This window comes from Puma concolor, chromosome D1, assembly GCF_028749965.1.
Source record: "Puma concolor isolate L17-30 chromosome D1, mPumCon1.1.hap2, whole genome shotgun sequence".
Taxonomy (NCBI): Eukaryota; Metazoa; Chordata; class Mammalia; order Carnivora; family Felidae; genus Puma; species Puma concolor.
The window spans coordinates 95,158,247-95,183,459 of NC_141676.1; the positions used below are offsets into that span (position 1 = coordinate 95,158,247).

General features: G+C 40.7%; 2 protein-coding genes across 2 annotated transcripts in view; one reads left to right on the forward strand and one right to left on the reverse strand.

The window, feature by feature from the left end:
• The window catches only part of SIAE (sialic acid acetylesterase), a 112,361-nt gene extending 90,787 nt beyond the window's left edge, over positions 1 to 21,574 (forward strand). The window contains exon 13 of the transcript XR_015241242.1: positions 21,538 to 21,574. The gene's annotated coding sequence lies outside the window, so the exon portion shown is untranslated. The remainder of the gene's footprint in view (positions 1 to 21,537) is intronic.
• LOC147576886 (olfactory receptor 8A1-like) lies at positions 1,280 to 10,362 on the reverse strand. Its single transcript, XM_086676434.1, has 2 exons — positions 9,453 to 10,362; positions 1,280 to 1,356 (listed from the first exon to the last, which is right to left on the reverse strand). The coding sequence occupies exons 1-2, from the start codon at positions 10,360 to 10,362 to the stop codon at positions 1,280 to 1,282; spliced, it is 987 nt and encodes a 328-aa protein (XP_086532560.1).
• Positions 21,575 to 25,213: the final 3,639 nt, after the last annotated feature.

Sequence of the window (25,213 nt, forward strand, 5' to 3'; positions counted from 1 at the left end):
TAGAGATTTGGGAAGCATTGTCTGGCCCTACTCACTACCAACTGGGGAGATTTCAACACTCAAACCAGCACAGTTTTCCAGACAGAGAAGGGGGTTCTGGTGCTGGGGAGCTGAATATCTACCACACCCTACCCTTCAGGTCTCTAAATTTCACTTCCTTAGAGAAGCTATCCCTGACCTTGGAAATTCAATTCAGCTCCACCATTTAATGCTTCCATCCAACCCTGTACTTTCTGTTGGAGCATTACCACACTTCTAATTCCACCTAATAACATCTAGGGCCTTTTTATGATAAGTGTTTGGTGGGAGGTGTTACAACTCATCGATTTAGCATGAACTCAAGGTCCATACACATGGGAGTGCAGGTGTGGTTAGGGTTCTCAGGGGAGAGGGTTTTCCTTTTTACCCTGTTCAACCCAGAACCAAGACTGACACCAGCTCATGTCCTTGCCCTCAGCCTGTGTGGGGCAGTTTTCTTCTAGTTCATTCACTCAAGTGTCATTTTCTTTGAGCATGGGTTTATGAGTGTGGTAGGAGGTGACATGGTCTCGAATCCCAGTCTGCATCGTGCCAGTGCCCCTCGCTGTATCTCTTGCTCCGCCTGTGTGAAAATCCAGGTTCTTGGCCTCCAAGGACACCACGAGGTCAACACTGGCTCCAGCACTATCAGATTTCTGCTTTCTTAAATTTGTTTTTTCTTTGCTCTTACAGCAACTTTCCTTACTTTCCCATAAATCATACCATATAATGACAGGTTGCTTTAATATTGCCTATCCACTATTTTTATGTGTCTCTAGTGAGTTTTTTTCCCCCCTGCTTATATAGCCAGAAATATTTATAGTTCTAGTAAATATTTTTTTCAATTTAATGAATGGATGCTTTAATAATTATTTTCACTTGTTTTTCTTTCAGGCGCCTCTAGGTCACTTCTGTGTACTTGGTGAATCTTCCATTAAAAAAGCCATTTTCCCTAAAATAAACTCAGAACATTCAAATTTGGAACTGAGATTGACTCTCAGGGTGGGGGAGAGGTGATTGGACCAAGAGACTCTGTCCTGGATATTTCCCTGTCCCTTCTCTGTGATGTCCACCCACCAGCATGCAGGCCTCAGAGCGTCTCTACTTCTCCTCAACACCAGACAAATGACCACAACCTGGCTGCTCCGTGGTGCATCTTGAGACGAGGCCAGAGGGTTCTACTATGACTGTCCTAAAGGCTAGGGGATGACAAAAGGGAAATAAGCTTGAACCAGGTCCACAGAATACACCTTGTGAGATGTTATTTAATCATTGTCAGCTTTGGGAGTCCCACAGAGGTGTCCACACCCCAGCTCCTAGGGCAGAGGCCACCCTTTACCCTCACTACTCAGGATCACATTTGCACCTGTCTACTTCTCAAAGTCCAAACTGAGGAAGGGAGGTCAAGACCTCTCCCTTTTTCCATCTAGGCCCCTCTTCTTACACTGTTGGTTTCATGTATGAGAATCCACGTATCTCCTATGTGATTGGCCCTGGCAACACCTTTTCTTTGTAGGAGAAGAATCCAGCAAGGCATCTCTTGTTTTGACAGTAAATGAAGGCATCAGAATTTGCACTCAGGCCAGCCTGACAACTAAGCCCATGCAGTTGGTGCCGTATGATGCCACCACAAGGTTCGCATTTCTCTGAGCATCCAGGTGATCGTTTTTCACTCTGGACCCATGTGGCTTTATAGATGAATCGCCAATCTTAACACAAATAAGGACATGGTGTCTTAAGAAAGAGCTTGATCGTTTGAGATATACTTCTGAGATGTGCACTGGCATGTTTGCTCTGCTTCTTACTAACCCCCAAGTTGGAACTAATTATTTCACTTTTGTTAACCTCAGCTTACTTTATCTGTAAAATGGAAATATTACCAATATCTTATGTACCAAGGTGTGACACCCTCGATGCTCTTTCCACTTCTGGGTTTTTAGAATGTTGGCAGCCAGTCTCATGGACACATTCCTTATCCATCCCAACCCAACCTTAAATAAGGAGGCTGAAGAACTTTCTGGTGAAGCTGACAAGCCTATCATGTACTGATAAAGTGGCTTACGTATCTTTTAACTAAAACAGTGCTTCTCAAAATGTGGTCCCAAACTTAGCAGCATCAGCATCACCTGGAAAATTTTTAGAAATGCAGGTTCTCAATCTCACCCAGAGATAGTAAATCAGAAGCTCTGGGGTACAGACCTGCACCTTGTCTTCCTAAGCCTTCTAGGTCATTCTGATGCAGGCTCCAGTTTGAGACCCACTCATCTATCAATCAATGACCTATTTCAATTACATTGGGGTCTTAGGTCACGAAACAATTATGGTGCCCACTCTCCCTCATCCACATGAAATTCAAAATATAATTTTAATATTTGAAATGAAACAAAAATTACATAGATTCTGAAATTAAAGTAGTTTCTAGCCTGTTTTAATTGGAAAATTGTGGAGATGGTTTCTAAAATCTTTTCGGTATCCTGATTCGCTGGTGCCCAAGCACAGGCTTCATCTGCTTGTTTCATTATTTTCTGCCCAACCCACAGTAAAGAAACTTGGTCAATGTATGCTTCACCCATGGAGCAGTTTTATTCTGAATTCCATGCAAAGACAGGAATAAGGTGGCGGAGACTCTCTCCCACTGCATTATGTAGTGGCAACAACACATTGGAGAGGAACTCCTGGGCCAGGGACATCAGTGGCAGGAGGAAGCCCAAGTCTATGAACATGACTCTCTGTTGGGCACCAGGGCTTCCAAGAGCATGTGCCCTGCAGCTGTGTGTACAAGCAGCAAGACACTGTTGAGCACTAGAGTAGGGGTGGGGAGGGGTGGGGAGGCAGAGGCAGCAGGTGGGATCCCAGGATAGGCAGGGTGAGGACAGGACAGCTTTCAGTAGCTGAGCAGTTATCTATGCTAGAAGCAAGAGATGCTTCTCTAACTGTCCAGGCCTCTGATAATTAGAGGAAGGCTGGACCTTGCAAGAGTCTTTGCCGGAGGAGGATCCAACTTCAGCTGAGACTGGTGCCAGACTGCTTACCCTGAGCTGTCCCTGAGCTGGTGGAGCTCCACTGCTTTGTGCTAAACTCTCACAAATGAGGAATTTTCAGCATGGTGACAGAGAGAGGGAAGCTACAGGCCAGCGAACCTCCATAATTGGTGTGGGAGTCGAGTGGAATTTACTTAAATGTATCGAAGACTCTAATTTTGCAGTTTGGAATGAGAATGGAACCCCAAGATTCTGGAATTATTACACCTGCATTTTATTCTTTCTCCCAGTGAAGGTTTTAGCTCTGGACTGTGGTTCCTCTTCCAAAACTGCTGTGCATTTGATGCTAAAGACCATACTTTCCATACCCTCACCCTGGAACATTTTCCAAGCTGTTTCTACCACATTAGATCCTTCTAAAAAGCTCAGGAATGCATAGGAGGATACAAAAGTACAAAAAGCATGAGCTTTCGAAGCTGCAGTCAAAAGACCAGGAATGATAGTATTAGTTTTTTGTTTTTGTTTTTTTTTTTTTTTGCGGTGTAACTTTTGAGGAACTGAATATACAAACACATAATGGCCAGACCATGTGTAAAAATAGACTTCTTACCTGCAATCTCTGCAGCACCAGCCTGCGAAGCCAAACCACAGCCTCTGGAATGATCAGCCCAGAATGGTCAGGATTCAGTTGTTGACTGCCAGGTTTACTGATTTCTGGCCTCCGTTCCAACTTGGGACCACAGAAAGCCAAATATGTTCCCCAAACCAATCACATAGGGAGCCCTGTGTCTAGTTAGCCTGTCTCCAGCTTCCCCATGCAAACTGCCCCCAATTAGAGCACCTCTGAAGACATCTCCCTCCTTCTCACTCCCTGGACCCTTTATGAGTCTCTACCAAAGGCAAGCGCTGAATAAGTAGCCTTTGCTGGTTCTCATTTGGTGGCCTTTGTTTATTCCACACTTTAGACCACCCACTTAGCCCTATTTTTCTTATTTGTAAACAGTATATAAGATGATTTCACAAGATGGTAAGTATTGATTGATACTGAACATTAAGGTGCCATCTAAAAAACATTTTATTGAGGTGTGATTGACATACAGAATGCTGTATGTATTTAATGTATACAACTTGATGCGCTTGGGGATAAGTATACATCCATGAAACCATCACCACATTTAATGCCATGAACATACACATCACCTCCACAAGCTTCCTTCTGTCCCCTATTTAAAAAAATTTTTTTGGGGGTGCCTGGGTGGCTTGGTCAGTTAAGCATCCGACTTCGGCTCAGGTCATGATCTCACAGTCCCTGAGTTCGAGCCCCGCGTCGGTCTCTGTGCTGACAGCTTGGAGCCTGGAGCCTGTTTCAGATTCTGTGTCTGCCTCTCTCTCTGCCCCTCCCCTGCTCATGCTCTGTCTCTCTCTGTTTCAAAAATAAATAAACGTTAAAAAAAATTAAAAAAAATTTTTTTGGGGGGACGCCTGAGTGGCTCAGTTGGTTAAGCGACCGACTTTGGCTCAGGTCGTGATCTCGCGTTTTGTGAGTTCGAGTCCTGCGTCGGGCTCTGTGCAAACAGCTCAGAGCCTGGAGCTGCTTCAGATTCTGCGTCTTGCTCTCTCTTTGCCCCTCCCCTGCCCATGTTCTGTCTCTCTCTGTCTCTCCGTAACAAATAAACGTTAAAAAAAAATAATTTTTTTTGTGATAAGGACACAGCATAAGGTTTACCATCTTAGCAAATTTTTAAGTATATGATACAGTATTGTTAACTATAGGCAAAAAAGGAAGACACACTTTGAGGTATAGGCTGAACATACTTTTCAGAGGACACGCAAGAAAGAATGTTGCATGTATAAATATTCCTTCTGTCTCTAACAGTATGAAAAATGAGTAAGAAGCTTATGCACTCACATAACCTTCATCTCTTTTTAAGAAAACACTATGCCACACCCATAACATGTAGGGAAAAAAACCACTGAGAAAGCTGAAATTAAATTAGTCTCAAACTTAATATGATTTTCTCATAAAGAATAGTCTTCTGCATATAAATTTGAATTCACTATAAACAAAAAGATGCTTTGGGGGTGCCTGGGTGGCTCAGTCAGTTAAGTGTCCAACTTTGGCTCAGGTCATGATCTTACAGCTTGTGAGTTTGAGCCCTGCATCAGGCTCTGTGCTGACAGCTCAGAGCCTGGAGCCTGGTTCAGATTCTGTCTCTTTCTCTCTCTGCCCCTCCTCTGCTCACGCTTTGTCTCCCTCTCTCTCTCAAAAATAAGTAAACATTAAAAAAACTTTTAAAAAAAGGTGCTTTGTAAAGTGTAATATGAGGGACAAACATATCTTAGCTCAACTGTATGACTTGCCAGTCAGGAGAGGAGAAGCAGCTATGGGCAGACACATGGGCAAAGGTCACCTCCTTCCACAGCAGTCTTCTTAGACTCTGTGAGAAGTGCTCAGTCCTTGGCCTTCTCTGGCTGTGCCCCTCCCCAATGGCTGAACAGATCCAAGGGGATGTGTCCAGCCAGAGCCTCTGCACCTCATTCTGGACTTGTTCTCAGTTTGGGAATACCAGGATTTCTTTTTCTTTTTTTTTTTTTTTGGGAATACCAGGATTTCAATGCAATTTCAAATACCCTTTACCTGCTTATAAGGCTCTTCCCGAGGCCCGCCCCCTAAAAGCGGACCACATAGCTGGCTGTTCATCCCTAGACCAAAGGGGTTAGCAAGGGATGGCTGCATGCAGGGGATATGGACAGAGTTGGGACACACGGATACCCATAGATGTGTCTGTGTGAGGTCTCTTGTGAAGTGGGATAGCACCAGCAGTGGCAAGCGGAGAGAGCATGCTGTGGCCACGAGCAGGGGGCCGGGGGCCAGGCAGAGCCTTCCTTTAATATCACTGTTCTGGCACAGAACTCTTAGCATCCTGAGATTTCTAAATTTGAATTTGGCATTCTAGCTTGTTTTGAAGGTATATTTGTCAAGGTAGGAAGAAGAAAATATTTAACACTTTGTTAGCTGGATTTTTTAACTGCTAAATATTCAGAGGCCCTTTCTCCAGGCCTCACAAATATTAAGGGGTGGGCCTGCCTGACCCCCCAGTCAGCTGTTTGGTGGCCAGCTCTGATCTAGACCTTCTTGGGCGTGTTGATTGGTATGCATCTGGTGGGGGGTGGTGAGTCTAGAAAAAGGAAATTTTATTTCTGTTTTCCCACTCCCTATTTCCATGCCTCTTATCTCCCTGGGTAGCCATTCTAACCTACTTAATGTATATTTTATGTTATTTTTTTCTGTCTAAATGTGTTTTTTTTCCCCTGGTTCATGTGAATATAATTTTGTATTCATAAGTAATACTGTGCTTTATACCCTGCACAGCACTGGAGCTCTCTCTAGGCTATATCGCTCCTAGCTAATCCTCTGCTTCTAACTGCTGCCAAGTCTCTGCTGTAGTCTGTTTACGTACCCAGTGGTGGGTGTAAAGAGATATCTCATTGTTTTAATTTGCACTTCTCGGATTAGTAATTGGTTTAAGCATCTTTTCACATGCTTGGCGGCCCTTCAGGCTTTCTCATCTGTAAAATGTTTGTTGTATACACCTTGCCCATTTTTTTTTCTGTTGCTGTTTTTCTTCTTGTTGGTTTGCCCCTGTTTCTAATATATGCTGGTTAGATATCGTCTTCCATGCTGTTTCTTTTAGCTCTATCCGCTGTGTCCTTTGCTGAACAAATATCCTCGGAAGTGAAATTCATAGGAAATTCACCAATTTATTTAGCCTTATACCTTCTCACCTTCAGCTAACAAATATTTTCCTACATTTTTTCCTGACTAGAGGGGATCAATAGTGGTAGAGATCTCATCTTTGGAGAAAGGTCAGGAAAAAGTAGGTAGCCACTTGGGAATGGCTCTTTCTTTCTTTCTTCTTCTTTTATTTTATTTTTTTTTTTTTTCAACATTTATTCATCTTTGGGACAGAGAGAGACAGAGCATGAACGGGGGAGGGGCAGAGAGAGAGGGAGACACAGAATCGGAAACAGGCTCCAGGCTCTGAGCCATCAGCCCAGAGCCTGATGCGGGGCTCGAACTCACGGACCGCGAGATCGTGACCTGGCTGAAGTCGGACGCTCAACCGACTGCGCCACCCAGGCGCCCCTCTTTCTTCTTCTTTTAATGTTTGTTTTAGAGAGAGGGAGACAGAGGGCAAGCAGGGCAGGGACAGAGAGACAGGGAGATACAGAATCCAAAGCAGGCTCCAGGCTCTGAGCTGTCAGCACAGAGCCTGATGTGGGGATCGAACTCATGAGCTGTGAGCTCATGACCCAAGCCGAAGTCAGAGGCTTAACCGACTGAACCACCCATGTGCCCGGGGGAACGGCTCTTTCAATATCCATTCTGCCCTCATTCTAGTCAGGTTAAAGACTCAAAGTTTCATACCCAGTTCCCTGGTAGCTGGAGCCCTGGGATGTGAATTCGTTACCATTTGAAAGGTGGCACGAGGTTCTCACGCTTCAGGGTGTCTCAGAATCACCTGAGGGTTTATTAAAGCACAGATTGCTGAGCCTGCCCATGAATTCTACAGGTCTGGAGCCTATCCAGGGCCTGAAAATTTACATTTCTAACAAGTTCCCAGGTGAGGCCATCATGAGTGTGAGTGGAATCTTCACCGTGGCAGTCGTGATGGTGGCAGGGCCAATAGGAGCTTCTGGACCCTCTAGCTCAGGTCTTGCAGAGTCACTTGAGGGCCTCCCCATTTCCCCAGTCATTCAAAGATCTGTTAGCGACTAGTTTCCTGTATTATAGTCCTTTCTGCTTGAGAAAATTCGAGTTATTTCCGTTTCCCATAATAAACCACTGCTTGATACAATAGCATACCAAAAATAGCTTTCAAGGACAAGAGGTTGTCCACAAATCTGTTGCCCTACATCAGGCTGCTGAGCCTAACCCTTGTACCCTGAATTCCATCATAGGCAAGGGGCGCAGGGAGAAATTTTGTCCCGAGGCCCCTGGATTTACTGAGTGAGGCTGACAGTAGAGCTATCGGTCATTTCAGCAGGACAAGAGATTTGCAGCGATGTGTCTCCTGGGGTGACCCATCATCCTGCTTTGTCTGGGACCGGGAGATTCCCCAAGGTGTAGGGCTTCCAGTGCTAAAACCAGAAAAGGGCCCAGCAAACCGGGTCAAGTTGGTGTAACCTTTCCTAAGTCACCTTGAAGGAGTTGTCTGTAAAGGGAAAGAAGCTAGGACAGGTGATAAAAGGTGCGGATCTGAGAAATTATTTTTTTGGAGGTATTTGAAATCGGAAGAGCATAAATAGGTCAGGCTTAACAGGCTGTTCAAATGGAGTGTCAGCCTAAGGCATTGGGGATAATGCATGAGAGCCAAGACTGTGGGCTCTGGGTTACTTACACTTGGATCTCAGTGTTGCTTGTTTGCCAGTGATGGGACTTTAGCACGTTACTAAACCAAGTTTCCATATCTGTGAAATGAGGATAACAACAGTACCTACATGTTATGAGGTGTAATTGTAATAATGTATATAAAGCAGTTAGGGGGGTTGCATGGCTCAGAGTAGGCACCTCAAAACATGTGACTGGGTCTTGTTTTTTTTATTGTCACTATGAAATTACATACAGGGGTCGTGTAGAGGCTCTGGGGCGGGAACAAGCAGAGAGGAGTGAAGGCAGGGGAGGAAGTCTGGATGAGGAAGGAGCTATATATCACTTCTTGGTGACTTTCATATTCACCTCTCTTTGCCTTCTATACTCCCAGGCACAAAAAAAGAAGAATTGGATTGAGTAATAGTTTCTGTAGGGAAGGTAATAAAATAATGGATGACTTTCAAACTCAGTGCTGACATTTTAGTATTTTATTTTATTTTATTTTATTTTATTTTATTTTATTTTATTTTATTTTAAAGCTTATTTATTTATTTTTGAGAGAGACAGAGAGAATGTGGGTGGAGAGCAGCAGGGAGAGAGGGAGAGAGAGAAACCCAGGCAGGCTCCACGCTGTCAGCACAGAGCCTGATGCGGGGCTCGAACTCAAGAAACAGTGAGATCATGACCTGAGCCAAAACCAAAAGTCAGACGCTTAACTGACTGAGCCACCCAGGTGTCCCTCAAAGCTGAAAGTTTAAAATTTTTAGTAAATGTTTACCAAAGGGTTCAGGAGAGAAAATGGATTTCAAGTGAAAGAAAATATGAACCTGAAATGATTTGGTTTCAAGCAGAAATGAGAGTCCAGAGAGGGAGGGAATGAAGAAGGATGAAGGGGAGGAGGCACTCATCCAACTATGTACCCAAGTTAATGCTTCCCATAGTGGCCGGGCAAGCATTCACAGGGCTTCCCTGTGTATCACAACTTAATTTTAAAATTGAAAAAGAATAACATTTACCTCAAAACATTATTTCCCCTCAGTGCTTTCTACATGGCATTTGCATCTGAAGTTTTCTCCTCAGTGTTTTCTGCACGGCAGCCTTTACCTCCTTATTCCTCAAGCTGTAGATCAGGGGGTTCAGCATGGGGATCACCGTGGTGTAGAACACGGAGGCCACATTCTCCTTGGCCACAGAACTGGCCGTGGAGGGTTTTAAGTACATGAACGCTGTAGATCCATAGAACATTCCCACAGCTGCAAGGTGAGAGCTGCAGGTGCTGAAGGCTTTGGACCTTCCCTGTGTGGTGCTGATGTGGAGGATGCTGGAGAGGATGAAGACGTAGGAAACAAGGACTGTTAAGCTGGTGACTGTGATGTTGAATCCAGCCAAAAAGAACACTGTCATCTCAATATGATAGGTGCTAGAGCAGGAGAGCTTCATGAGGGGCACGATGTCACAGAAGTAATGACTGATGAGGAACTCACAGTAGGACAGTTTTAACATCAGGCCAGTGTCTATTGTTGCGCCAATGAAAGCCATGGCATAGGCCGCAACCATCAGCAGGGAACACACTTGAGGAGACATGATGACATTGTAGAGCAAAGGGGTATAGATGGCGACATAGCGGTCATAGGCCATCACTGTCAGTATGTAACTCTCTGCAACGACAAACACAACGAAGAAGTAGAGCTGTGACATGCACCCCGCATGGGAGATGATGTTCTTCTCTGACACAAAGTTCACCAGCATTTTTGGGGTAATGACAGAGGAGTAGCAGAGATCCACAAGGGACAGATTGCTGAGGAAGTAGTACATGGGGGTGTGAAGCTGAGCATTGAGACAAATCAGTGTGAACATGCCCAGGTTCCCTATGATGGTGACCAAGTAGATCCCAAAGAAGAGGAGGAAGAGAGGGAGCTGGAGCTCTGGCCGATTTGTCAATCCCCTGAGAATAAACTCAGTCACTGTAGAGTGATTTTCGGCAGCCATTCCCCTGTGATTGGGAGCCCTGTGGGGATGGGAGAGAAGAGCCCATGAGAGCCTACATCTTAGACTTCTTGGCAAAGCTGGTTTTGAGCACTTGGATTCAGTTGGGTGATCCTGGGCTCTTTCCCGATGAATCCTCCCTTCCTTTGGCTGTTGGCTGGAGAAAGACCAGGCTCTGGGTATTTCAAACACCATGAGGTTGGGAGGAAAAAGGGGACAAGATCTGGGGCTTTTACCACTTTTATGTTTCTTAAATATCCTACAGCAATGGTTCTTAGGGTACATTTGTTGGACCAGCAGCATCAGCACCATGTTAGAGATGCAAACTCTCAGCCTCCACCCAGGACCTACCAAATCAGAAACTCTGGGGTTATATATATACATATATATATATAATTTATATTTATATTTATAATATATATTAATATATATGTTAAGTTTATGTATTTTGAGATATTGTGAAAGAGGGTACACCTGTGCATGCAGAGAAGGGACAGAGAGAGAGGGAGGAGTGGAGAGAGAGAATACCAAGCAGGCTCCTTGCTGTTAGTGGGGAGCCTGACACAGAGCTTCAACTCATGAACCTTGAGATCATGATCTGAGCTCAAATTAAGAGTTGGATGCTCAATGGACTGAGCCACCCAGGCTCAGTCCATTTTTAAAAAGTTTCGTAACCTGGTTTTTAAAAGTACTTTAATACATTGTGTCATTTGATTCCTATAATAATAACAACTCTGGCACTAACCTTATTTCCATTTCTTAGATATAGGAGCCTTTAAATCCTTAGGATGTGCTATGAAGACACAAAAATCTGATTTGCATTATAAACTTCATATGTTATATTATTGGTGGTATGGCATTTAACTTCACAACAACTAGTCTCAGAAGTAGCTAAGTTTTTTTCCATGTATTACTGAGAAGAAAACAAATTTCTTCTAGATAACAACAATAGTTTAAAAAAACTTACATTTTCCCCTTGTACACAATTTTCACCTCTTTTTAAAAAAATATTTTTTTAATGTTTATTTTTAAGAGAGAGAGAGGAGAGAGAGAGAGAGAATGAGCAGGGGAGGGAAAAGGGAGAGAGGGAGACACAGAATCTGAAGCAGGCTCCAGGCTCTGAGGTGTCAGCACAAAGTCTGACAAGGGGCTCAAACCCATGAACTGTGAGATCATGACCTGAGCTGAAGTCAGTTGCTCCACCCAGGCACCCCACAATTTTCACCTCTTAAAACAGTAAGAAACATAGAAAATCCACCTTGAATACACCATTACCAGAAATCAAAGTGTTCTACAAAGCAGTGCAGAGTAAATACCACTCAGTGTGGTGTGGACTGGAAAATCCTAGATAGAACTGATTTAAATTTAATTTTTTACTCCCATAATCATCTAATGATATGAAATAGGCAAACATGATCCATATATTTGATATCAGTTACTACAATGATTACCTCTAGTTCTACCGGACCATAAGAGGCTTCGGCTTGCAGCCTATGAGAACTCAGCACATAAAGAAGAAAACACTTAGAGATGAAGGTAAACAAATGCTTAGAAATAAAGCCTGAATTAGAAACAGGAGTTCATGGAAGAAATTTTTTTTTATATAATTGCATTAAATCTGTAATTGAATACTGTGCTGAGAAAAAAAACAACACAGTCTCCTGGAAATTTTAGGGGATGCCTTGGTTCCAATAGTTAGGAAATAAACATCAAGAAATGAAGGAGCTGTCCAAATTTATATCTATTCCTAAATGTATTCCAAGAGGCCAGCAGGGTTATGAAAAATGGGTCACTGGGGGTCTGTTTATATAACACATGGGCAGAACCTCCTGGGATTCAGTCATTTCAGAGTCTGGAGTCCTTGCTGAAGAAGCAATTAGAGTCTTGGTTTATGCCTGTGCTGGGAATCATGGTTTGTCTCCCAGGTGTGTTAATTTTCCTTTTATTTGGAGTCATCTTCAGCTTGGGAAACTTAGAGTCTAATGCCATCATTCAAATATTTTACAGCCAAACACCCCATAATCACCACCATCACCACCACCACCACCACCACCACCACCACCACCATGACCACCATGTCAGTCATTACCATCAACATCTTTAGTTACAACCATTATGGTTACTACTAATTATTATTCTTCATTAGGCAGACTCAATGAGGCTTAAAATGTTTATTTACTTACTTATTTTTGGAGAGAGAGAGAGGGAGAGAGAGAGGGAAAAAAAGGAATGAATGGGGAGAGGTGCAGAAAGAGAGGGAGAGAGAGAATCCCAAGCAGGCTCCATGCTCAGGGTGGAGCCCAATGTCGGGCTCCATTCCACAACCATGAGATGATGACCTGAAGAAACAGAAAATTTGAGCAGACCCATAACCTATAGAAATTGACTCAGTAATCAAAAATCTCTGAACAAACAAGAGTCCAGGGCCGGATGGCTTCCGAGGGGAATTCTGTCAAACATTTAAAGAAGAATTCATACTTATTCTTTTGAAACCGTTCCAAAAAATAGAAAGGGATGGAGGGATGGAAAACTTCAACACTCATTCTATGAGTCCAGTATCACCTTGATTCCAAAACCAGACAAAAATCCCAAGAAAAAAGGAGAATTATAGACCAATATCCCTGATGAACATTGATGCAAAAATTCTCAACAAGATACTAGGAAATTTAATTCAACAGTACATTAAAAGAATTATTCACTATGATCAAGCGGGATTTATTCCGGGCTGCAGGGCTGGTTCAATATCTACAAATCAATCTACGTGTTACACCACATTAATAAAAGAAAGGATAAGAACCATATGATTGTCTCAACAAACACAGAAAAAACATTTGATAAAATACAGCATCCTTTCTTGATAAAAGCCCTCAAGACAGTAGGGATAGAAAGAACATACCTCAACACCATATAGTCCATATACGAAAGAATCATAGCTAATATCATCCTCAATGGGAAAAAAAAAACTGAGAGCTTTTCCTCTAAGATCAGGAACAGGACAGTGATGTCCACTCTTACCACTGTTGTTCAACATTGTACTGCAAGTTATAGCCTCAGCAAACGGACAACAAAAAGAAATAAAAGGCATGCAAATCGTCAAGGAAGCAGTCAAACGTTTGCTCATTCCTGATGATATGATACTCTATGTGGAAAACCCAAAAGACTCCACCAAAAAAACTGATAGAACTGATGCATGAATTCAACAAAGTCTCATGATACAAAATCAAGGTACAGAAATCTGTTGCGTTTCTATATGCCAATAATGAAGTAGCAGGAAGAGAAATCAAGTAATTGATCCATTTACAAAACCATAAGATAGCTAGGAATAAGCCTTCACCTTTGGAGGTAAAATATCTGTACTCTGAAAACTATAGAACATTTATGAAAGAAATTGAAGAGGACACAAAGAAATGGAAAAACATTCCATGCTTATGGACTGGAAGAACAAACATTGTTAAAATGTCCATACTACCAAAGCAATCTACACATTCAATACAATCCCTATTAAAACAACACCAGCATTTTTCACAGAGCTAGAACAAACAATTCTAAAGTTTTTATGGAACAACAAAATACCCTAAATAGCTAAAGCAATATTGAAAAAGCAAAGCAAACCCAGAATCATCACGATTCCAGATGTCAAGCTACATTACAAAGCTGTAATCATCAAGACAGTATAAAGAAAGTACTGGCACAAACACACATACACAGCTCAGTGGAGCAGAATAGAGGACCCAGAAATGGACCCATAACTAGATGGTCAACTCATCTTCGACAAAGCAGGAAAGAATATCCAATGGAAAAAAAGACAGTCTTTTCAATAATTGGTGTTGGGAAAACTGGACAACACCATGCAGAAGAATGAAACTTGACCACTTTCTGACACTATCCAGAAAAAATAAATTCAAAATGGATGAAAGACCTAAATGTGAGACAGGAAACCATCAAAATCCTAGAGGAGAAAACACATAACAACCTCTTTGGGTTCAGCTGGAGCAACTTCTTACAAGACATGTCTCTGGAAGCAAGGGAAAGAAAAGCAAAAATGAACTCTTGGTGTTTCATGAAGATAAAAAGCTTCTGCACAATGAAGGAAACAATCAACAAAACTAAAAGGCAGCTTATAGAATGGGAAAAGATATTTGCAAATGACATATCTGATAAAGGGTTAGTATCCAAAATCTATAAAGAACTTATCAAACTCAACACCCAAAAAACAATAATCGTGTTAAGAAATGGATGGAAGAGGGGAGGGGGCCAAGATGGCAGAACAGCACCAAAGTTTTTTTTTGCATCTCTCATCTCTGAAATGCAGCCAGATCAACACCAAACCATCTTGCACACCAAGAAAACTTATTTGAGGATTAACACAACAATCTGAACAACTTGAACCACAGAACTCAGCAGATATGTGGTGTGGATTGTTGAACTGGGGGAGAGAGAAGCTGTGGAGGGCAGGAAGCTGTTTTTGCTTGTGGAAAGAGGACAGAGATGGGGGGAGAGTATAGGAAAAGCACCCCCCTCCACCAGAAAGCAGCTGGAGAGGAAGTGGAAGAGTGGAAACAGCACAGGGACTGAACAAAAAAGGGAGAAAGAGAAAGGAGGGGGTTTAAATTCCATTAAGACTCTATAAACAGGGGGAGTGTAGAGTCTGACACTCTGCAGCTCGATACCTGGTGGTGCTCTGGTGGGAGGGGCAAATCCCCAGGAGCAGACAGCAAGGTGCAAGGGGTCCTCAGGCCACATGGGGAGAGGTGGGTTCCCTGCTGTGGGGACATTTAGTTGAGACTGTGCGGCCTCCCCACAGGCAAAGGTCCCAGCAGATGCTGGAGAAAAACCACATATCCTGGTGTGGAACAAGGACAGTAAGGGTGAAGCCTGGCACCAGATGTGTGTTGTGATTTACCATAAGCCCTGAAGTGCTGCTGCTATATGATTGAATGAACTTTCTCCGGGGTGGGCTGGTACCAGGTCGTAGTCTCTGGGCATCTGCTGCAACACGGTTGTGTGAACATTCCAGGGGGTGGGCTGGCACCTGACCATTATTTGACCAGATCCTCCCCCAGAGGGCCAGAATAGGTCAAAACCACAGTCCCTCAGAAATGAGGGATTAGGAAAAACAGCCCCATCGGAGATAAAACTCAGGAGGGAGGTGCCACCTGGCAGCCTGATGGCTTGGTCATGGACAGTGTAGAAGGGGGGGAGTGGATGGAAGCCAGAGACAAAGGAGGGGTACTTCATTGCTGGTCGAGGAGAGCACAGGGTTCTGATACTAGAGACTGGGTAGCTGGGTGACGCCATTTTCACCCCTTCTGCGCATGTGGGTACATGCCTACACGTGCCACAATGATCTACCCCATGTAAACTAAACAGTGCCATGTAGTGGAAAACAGAGCCATTACACTAAGTCCCGCCCAATTGGGCCAACTGAGCTCTTGAGGAACACCACAAGTCTCTCTTCTGCGTCTGCTTAGTTTACAGATTTTAAAGTGCTTCATAGTTTGACTTTTAGGGGAAACTGGATGTAATTTCATTAGTATTTCATTCTGTTCACTGGTCCATCTATTAATTTTCTTTTCTTTTTCCTTTCTTTTCTTATTCTTGAATATAGATAGAGAAAAAATTATTTTTATTTTCCGTTTTTCTAGAAAAGGTTTTTCTTTATTTTTCCTATATTTTTTACTTTTTTGTAAATTTTTAAAATTCTATTTTACTTTCATTCTTTCATTTTATTCTATTTTACTGCAGTCAGTTTTTCAAATTTTCAAACGTTTTCCTCCCCCGCTACCTTTTTTCTTTTCTTTCCCTTTTTTTCTCTAATCTATCAAACTCCTTTCAACCACCAGACCAATACACAGGTAGGGCCTAACATCCTTTATTTGATTTTTTGTATTGTTTCTAATTTTTTAATTTTAATTTTTTTACTTTATTAATTCATTTTCTTCCTTCAAAATGAGGAAATGAAGGCATTCACCCCAAAGGAAAGAACAGGAAGAAAAGATATCTGTGTGACTTAATCAACATGGATACAAGCAAGATGTCTGAACCAGAATTTAGAATCATGATAATAAGAATACTAGCTGGGGCGAGCACAATATAAGAATTAGAGAACTTAGTGACTCATTAAAAAGGAATAACGTCAGAATCATAGAGGTCCCAAAATATGAAGGGAGAGAAAAAGTAGTAGAAGGTTTATGTGAGCAAATCATGGCAGAAAACTTTCCTAACCTGGGGAAAGACATGGACATCAAAATCCAGGAAGCACAGAAAACTCCCATTAGATTCAACAAAAACCAACCATCAACAAGGCATATCATAGTCAAATTCACAAAATACTCAGGCAAGGAAAGAATTGTGAAAGCAGCAAGGGAAAAAAAGTCCTTAACCTACAAGGGAAGACAGATCAGGTTTGCAACAGACCTATCCACAGAAACTTGGCAGTCCAGAAAGGAGTGGCAGGATACATTCAATGTGTTGAATTGGAAAAATATGCAGCCACAAATTCTTTATCCAGCAAGGCTGTCATTCGAAATAGAAGGAGAGATAAAAAGGTTCCCAGACAAACAAAAATTAAACCAGTCCTAAAGAAACATGACCACTAAACCAGCCCTTAAAAATTTTTTTAAGGGGGACTTTCTGAGGCGAGAAAAGATGAAAACAAAATGAAACAAACAAAAACCCAAAAGACCATAAAAAACAAAGAGTAGAAAGGACCAGAGAACACCACCCGAAACTCCAACTCTATAGGCAACATAAAGGCAATAAATTCATAACTTTCAGTATTCATTCTAAATGTCAATGGACTAAATGCTCCAATCAAAAGACGTAGGGTAATAGAATGGATAAAAAAACAATATCCATCTATATCTTGTTTACAAGAGACCCATTTCAGACCTAAAGTCATCTTCAGATTGAAAGTAAGGGAATGGAGAACCATCTATCATGCTAATGGTCGCCAAAAGAAAGCCAGAGAAGCCGCACTTATATCAGACAGTTTAGACTTTAAAATAAAAACTGTAACAAGAGATGAAGAAGGGCATTATATCATAATTAAGGGGTCTATCTACCAAGAAGATCTAACCATTGAAAACATTTATGCTCCGAACATGAAAGAACACAAATATATAAATCAATTCATCACAAACATAAAGAAACTCATTGAGAACAATACCTTAACAGTAGGGGACCTCAAAACCCCTCTTACAGCAATGGACAGATCATCTAAACAGAAAATCAAGAAGGAAACAATGGCTTTGAATGACACACTGGACCGGATGGACTTAACAGATATATTCAGAACATTTCACCTTGAAGCAGCAGAATACACATTCTTCTCAAGTGCACATGGAACATTCTCCAGAATAGATCACACACTGGGACACAAATCAGTCCTCAACAAGCATAAAAAGATTGAGATCATATTTTCAGACCATAATGCTATGAAACTCAAAATCAACCACAAGAAAAAATTTGGAAAGATAACAAATACTTGGAGACTAAAGAATATCCTACTAATGAATGAATGGGCTAATCAAGAAGTTAAAGAGGAAATTAAAAAGTACATGGAAGCCAATGAAAATAATAACACCACAGCCTAAAACGTCTGGGACGCTACAAAGGTGGTCATAAGAGGGAAGTATATAGCAACCCAGGCCTTCCTAAAGAAGGAAGAACAATCTCAGATACACAACCTAACCTTACACCTTAAAGAACTGGATAAAGAACAGCAAAACCAACAGAAGACAGGAAATAATAAAGATTAGAGCAGAAATCAATGCTATCGAAACAAAACAAAACAAACAAACAAAAAACCTAACAGAACAGATCAATGAAACCAGGAACTGGTTCTTTGAAAGAATTAACAAAATTGATAACCCCCTAGCCAGTTTGATCAAAAAGAAAAAGGAAAGGACCCAAATAAGTAAAATCAAGAGGGAAAGAGGAGAGATCTCAACCAACACAGCAGAAATCCAAACAATAATAAGAGAATATTATGAGAAATTATATGCCAATAAAATGGGCAAACTGGAAGAAATGGGCAAATTCTTAGAAACACATAATCTACCAAAACTGAAACATGAAGAAATAGAAAATTTGAACTGACCCACAACCAGTAAAGAAATTGAATTACTAATCAAAAATCTCCTAAAAACCAGAGTCCAGGGCTGGATGGCTTTCCAGGGGAATTCTACCAAACATTTAAAGAGTTAACACCTATTCTTTTGAAGATGTCCCAAAAAATAGAAATGGAAGGAAAACTTACAAACTATTTCTATGAAGCCAGCAGTACCTTGATTCCAAAACCAGACAAAGACCCCACTAGAAAGGAGAACTACAGACCAATTCCCCTGATGAACATGGATGCAAAAATCCTCAACAAGATACTAGCCAACCGGATCCAACAACACATTAAAAGAATTATTCACCATGACCAAGGGGGATTTATATCTGGGATTCAGGGCTGGTTCAATATCTGCAAAATAATCAACGTGATACATCACATCAATAAAAGAAAGGACAAGAACCACATGATCCTCTCAATATATGCAGAGAAAACATTTGACAAAATACAGCATCCTTTCTTGATAAAAACCCTCAAGAAAGTAGGGATAGAGGATCATACCTCAAGATCATAAAAGCCATATATGAAAGACCCACTGCTAATATCATCCTCAATGGGGAAAAACTGAGAGCTTTTCCCCTAAGGTCAGGAACACGACAGGGATGTCCAATCTCGCCACTGTTATTCAACAAAGTATTGGAAGCCTTAGCCTCAGTAATCAGACAACACAAAGAAATAAAAGGCATCCAAAATGGCAAAGAAGAAGTCAACCTTTCACTCTTCACAGATGACATGATACTCTACATGGAAAACCCAAAGATTCCACCAAAAAACTACTAGAACTGATTCATGAATTCAGCAAAGTCGCAGAATATAAAATCAATGTACAGAAATCGGTTGCATTCCTCTAACAATAATGAAGCAACAGAAGAGAAATCAAGGAATTGATCCCATTTATAACTGCACCAAAATCCATAAAATACCTAGGAATAAATCTAACCAAAGAGGTGAAAAATCTATACACTGAAAACCATAGAAAGTCTATGAAAGAAATTAAAGAAGACACAAAAAAATGGAAAAAAGATTCCATGTTCCTGGATTGGAAGAACAAATATTGTTAAAATGTCAATACTACCCAAAGAAATCTATATATTCAATGCAATCCCTATCAAAATAACACCAGCATTCTTCACAGAGCTAGAACAAACAATTCTAAAATTTGTGTGGAACCAGAAAAGACCCCAAATAGCCAAAGCAATGCTGACAAGGAAAACCAAAGCTGAAGGCATCAAAATCTTGGGCTTCAGGATATAACAAAGCTGTAATCATCAAGACAGTATGGTGCTGGCACAAACTAGACACTCAGATCAATGGAACAGAATAGAGACCCCAGAAACGGATGCACAAACGTATGGCCAACTAATCTTTGACAAAGCAGGAAAGAATATCCAATGGAATAAAGACAGTCTCTTCGGCAAATGGTGCTGGGAAAACTGGACAGCGACATGCATAAAAATGAAGCTGGACCACTTTCTTACACCATACACAAAAATAAACTCAAAATGGATGAAAGACCTCAATGTAAGACAGGAAGCCATAAAAATCCTCTAAGAGAAAGCAGGTGAAAACCTCTTCGACCTTGGCCGCAGCAACTTCTTACTCAACACGTCTCCAGAGGTAAGGGAAACCAAAGCAAAAATGAACTACTGGGACGTCATCAAAATAAAAAGCTTCTGCACGTTGAAGGAAACATCAGCAAAACTAAAAGGCAACCGATGGAATGGGAGAAGATATTTGCAAATGGCATATCAGATAAAGGGTTAGTATTAAAAATCTATAAAGAACTTATCAAACTCAACACCCCCCAAAAGTATAAATAATCCAGTGAAGAGATGGGCAAAAGACATGAATAGACACTTCTCCAAAGAAGACATCCAGATGGCTAACAGACACATGAAAAAATGCTCCACATCACTCATCATCCGGGAAATACAAATTAAAACCACAATGAGATACCACCTCACACCAGGCAGAATGGCTAACATTAACAACTCAGGCAACAACAGATGTTGGCGAGGATGTGGAGAAAGAGGATCTCTTTTGCACTGCTGGTGGGAATGCAAACTGGTGCAGCCACTCTGGAAAATAGTATGGAGATTCCTCAAAAAATTAAAAATAGAACTACCCTACAACCCAGCAATTGAACTACTAGGTATTTATCCAAGGGACACAGGTGTGCTGTTTTGAAGGGCCACATGCACCCTAATGTTTATAGCAGCGCTATCGACAATAGCCAAATTATGGAAAGAGCTCAAATGTCCACTGATGGATGAATGTATAAAGAAGATGTGATATATATACAATGGAGTATTACTTGGAAGTCAAAAAGAATGAAATCTTGCCATTTGCTACTATGTGGATGGAACTAGAGGGTATTATGCTAAGTGAAATTAGTGAGTCAGAGAAAGACAAATATCATATGACTTCACTCGTATGAGGACTTTAAGATACAAAACAGATGAACATAAGGGAAGGAAAGCAAGAAGAATATAAAAACTGGGAGGCGGACAAAACATAAGAGACTCTTAAATATAGAGAACAGAGGGTTGCTGGAAGGGTTGTGGGAGGGGGGATGGGCTAAATGGGTAAGGGGCATTAAGGATGACACTTGTTTGGAGCATTGGGTGTTATACATAGGGGATGAAACACTGGAATCTATTCCTGAAATCATTATTGCACTATATGCTAACTAACTTGGATGTAAATTAAAGAATTAGTTAATTAATTAATTAAAAAAATGAAATGGGCAGAACATATGAAAAGACATTTTTTCAAAGAAGGCATCCAGATGGCTAAGAGACACATGACAAGATGCTCAACATCACTCATCATGAGGGAAATACAAATCAAAACTATAATGAGATAGCACTTCACAGCTGTCAGAATGACTCAAATTAACAACACAGGAAACAATAGATGTTGGTGAGGATGTAGAGAAAAGGGAACACTTTTGCACTGTTGGTGGTGGTAATGCAAACTAGTGCAGTCACTCTGGAGAACAGTAGTTCCTCAAGAAACTAAAAATAGACTACCTTATGACCCAGGAATTGCACTGCTAGGTATTCACCCAAAGGATACAAAAATACTGATTTGAAGGGGTACATACTCCTTGATGTTTATTGCAGCCTTATCAGCAATAGCCAAATATAGAAAGAGCCCAAATGTCCATTGACTGATAAATGGATAAAAAAGGTATGGCATAGGGGTGCCTGGGTGGCTCAGACGGTTCAGCATCCGACTTTGGCTCAGGTCATGATCTCACAGTTTGTGGGTTCAAGCCCTGCATTGAGCTCTGTGCTGGCAGCTTAGAGCCTGGAGCCTCCTTCTGTGTATCCCTCTCTCTCTGCCCCTCCCCCACTCATGCTTTGTCTCTCTCTCTCTCTCTCTCAAAAATAAACATAAAAAATTAAAAAATAAAAAGATATGGCATATTATGTATAGTTGGATAGATAGATAGAAAATGGAATATTAGTCATCAAAAGAATGAAATCTTGCCATTTGCAACAACATGGATGGAACTAGAGTGTATTATGCTAAGTGAAATAAATCAGTCAAAGACAAATTACATATGATTTCGCCCATATGTGGAATTTAAGATACAAAACAGAACATATGGGAAGGGGGAAAAGAGAGAGGGAAACAAAACATAAGAGACTCTTAGTGATAGAGAACAAACTGCTGGTTGATGGAGGGAGGTGGGTGTGGGATGGGCCAAATGGGTGATGAGTATTAAGGAAGGTACTTGCTATGATCATCACTGGCTATTGTAAATAAGTGATGAATCACTGAATTCTGCTCCTGAAACCAATATTGAACTATATGTTAACTAACTATAATTTAAATGAAAATTTGAAAAGAAAAAAATTTCTTTCCCCCAATTCTCACTCAACTCACCTTTTGAAACTGTAATTACACATATGTTGGACTATTTAGCATTGTCTTAAATATTATTATTTTATCATTTATATTATTGTTATTATTTATTATTTTTTTCTATCTGCATTTTAGTATGGACTATATCTGTTGATCTGTTTTGCTTTCAATGATCCTTTCTTTGGCTGCACCCAGTCTGCTACTAAACCAACCTAATGGATACTTTATTTCCAATATTATATTTTTCAGATTTGAAATTTTTTTGAAATTTTCCTTTATTTGCATTGAATTTTCTTTTAATCATACTGGATAAAAGTTTGTTGAAATAATTGCCTCTAAAAGGCAAACCAACCAATATCAAGGGTATAAACAAACATTTCTTATTCCCTTGGGAGAATTAATCTCTGAGGAAATTAATAGAACAGTCCTCTCTGTTCTATACCATTGTGGTGCCCATGTTAAACCCACTGATCTACAGTTTGAGGAACAAGGATGTCAAAGTTTCCCTGAGGAACACCTTGGAAAGAAAAATATCTTCTTGAAAAAGTAGCATTTGAAGAAGATACAATGCTTTGTTTATTGGTGTGTGTGTTTTCCAAGACAGATCCAAGTTCTAGTTTTTTTCTCTTCTGTAAAAAAGAGAATTTTAAGTCTTTATGTTTCATGGATGTTTACTACATATCTATTTTCTGTATCCCGTGACCCACCTCGACTATTCCACGACTCTTTTATGCATTTTTTTCTACAATCATAAATCATTTAATCTGAAATGGGGCTTATAAACCATTTTTTCTGAGCTTATTTAACAGGCATTGGAGACTTAGACATTTTATATATGTTTTCCAAGGCCATACAACTAAGTGGTTCCCATAAGTGGGACTGGAATCCAGGCTCCTGAATTCTAATCTACTTTGTTTTCCTTTCCTTTCTGCCATGTTTTTTTTCTTTATTGCCTGTCTTACAGATTTCATTTTGAAAGTATGATATTTTAGCTTATTATAATCTGATTCTATTTATAGTAATTTAATGTAACTTCTCAATAACTTTTTAGAAATAACTTGTCAATATTTCATATTTTCCTTTTTAAAAAGTTATTATTTTAATTCCACTTAATTAACATTCAGTGTTATATTAGTTTCCAGTGTACAATACAGTCATTCAGCAGTTCATACATCACCCTGTGTTCATTATGGCAAGTGTACTCCTTAATCCCCATCACCTATTTAACCCATCCCCCACCGGCTTCCCTCTGGTAACCATTAGTTTGTTCTCTATAGTTAAGAGTCTATTTCTTGCTTTGTCTCTCATTTTTTCTCCTTTGCTTGTTCATTTTGTTTCATAAATTCCACATGAATGAAATCATATGGCATTTGTCTTTCTGACTTATTTCACTTAGCATTATACTCTCTAGCTCCATCATTTTCATGGCAAATGGCAAGATTCATTCTTTTTATGGTTGAATAGTATTCCCTTGTGTCTGTCTGTCTATCTATCTATCTATCTATCTATCTATCTACCTACCTATCTATCTAATCTATCTATCTATCTTAATCTATCTATCTATCTACCACATCTTCTTTATCCACTCATCAATTGATGGACACTTGGCCTAATGCAAACAATGCTGCATCCCTTTGAATTAGTGTATCCCTTTGAATTAGTGTTGGATACATGTATCCCTTTGAATTAGTGTTCTTGTACTCTTTGGATAAATACCTAGTAGTGCAATTGCTGTATCATAAGGTAGTTCTATTTTTAACATTTTGAGGAACCTCCATATTGTTTCCCATAATGTTGGCACCAGTTTGCATTTCCACCAATAGTCTAAGAGTGTTCCCCTTTCTCTGCATCCTTGCCAACACCTGTTGTTTGTTGTGTTGTTGATTTTAACCATTCTGAAAGGTGTGAGGTCATTGTATTTTTAAAAGTTTATTTATTTTGAAAAAGAGAGAAAGAGAGAGAGGGACAGAGAGAATCCCAAGCAGGCTCTGCACTCTCAGTGCAGGGCTGATGTGGGACTTGATCTCACATGACCTGAGCCAAAATCAAGAGTGAGACACTTAACCAACTGAGCCACCCAGGAGCCCCTCTTGTTGTAGTTTTGATTTGCATTTCCCTGATGAGAAGTGATGATGAGCATCTTTGTGTCCTTGGCCATCTGTATGTTTTCTTCGGAGAAATATCTGCTCATGTCTTCTGTCCATTTTTTTAAAAAATTTTTTTTTCAACGTTTTTTTATTTATTTTTGGGACAGAGAGAGACAGAGCATGAACGGGGGAGGGGCAGAGAGAGAGGGAGACACAGAATCGGAAACAGGCTCCAGGCTCTGAGCCATCAGCCCAGAGCCCGACGCGGGGCTCGAACTCATGGACCGTGAGATCGTGACCTGGCTGAAGTCGGACGCTTAACCGACTGCGCCACCCAGGCGCCCCATTCTGTCCATTTTTTAATTGAATTTTTGTTTTTTTGGGTATTGAGCTTGATAAATTCTTTACATACACATTTTTAAGTTTATTTATTTATTTTGAGGGGGAGATAGAAAGAGAAAGCAAAAGCAGGAGAGGGACATAAAGAGAGAATCCCAAGCAAGCTCCATGCTATCAACACACAGCCTGATGCAGGGCTCAATCTCATGAAGCATGAGATCATGACCTGAACCAAAATCAAGAGTCAGACACTTAACCAACTGAGGAGCCACCCAGACGCACCTCTTTATATATTTTGGATACTAATCCTTTACCAGATATGTCATTTGCAAGTGTCTTCTCCCATTTCATAGGATGCCTTTTAGTTTTGCTAGTTTCCTTTGCTGTACAGAATCTTTTTATTTTGACGTAGTCCCAATAGTTTATTTTTCCTTTT

What these genes read in the sequence shown, in the direction of transcription:
- LOC147576886 (XM_086676434.1), bottom strand. Translation starts at nt 10,362, where the DNA reads ATGGCTGCCGAAAATCACTCTACAGTGACTGAGTTTATTCTCAGGGGA. An exon ending in GGCTGCCGTGCAGAAAACAC is followed by an intron (nt 1,357 to 9,452) that starts TGAGGAGAAAAC and finishes GAGTAGTGAGGG; the next exon opens with TAAAGGGTGGCCTCTGCCCT.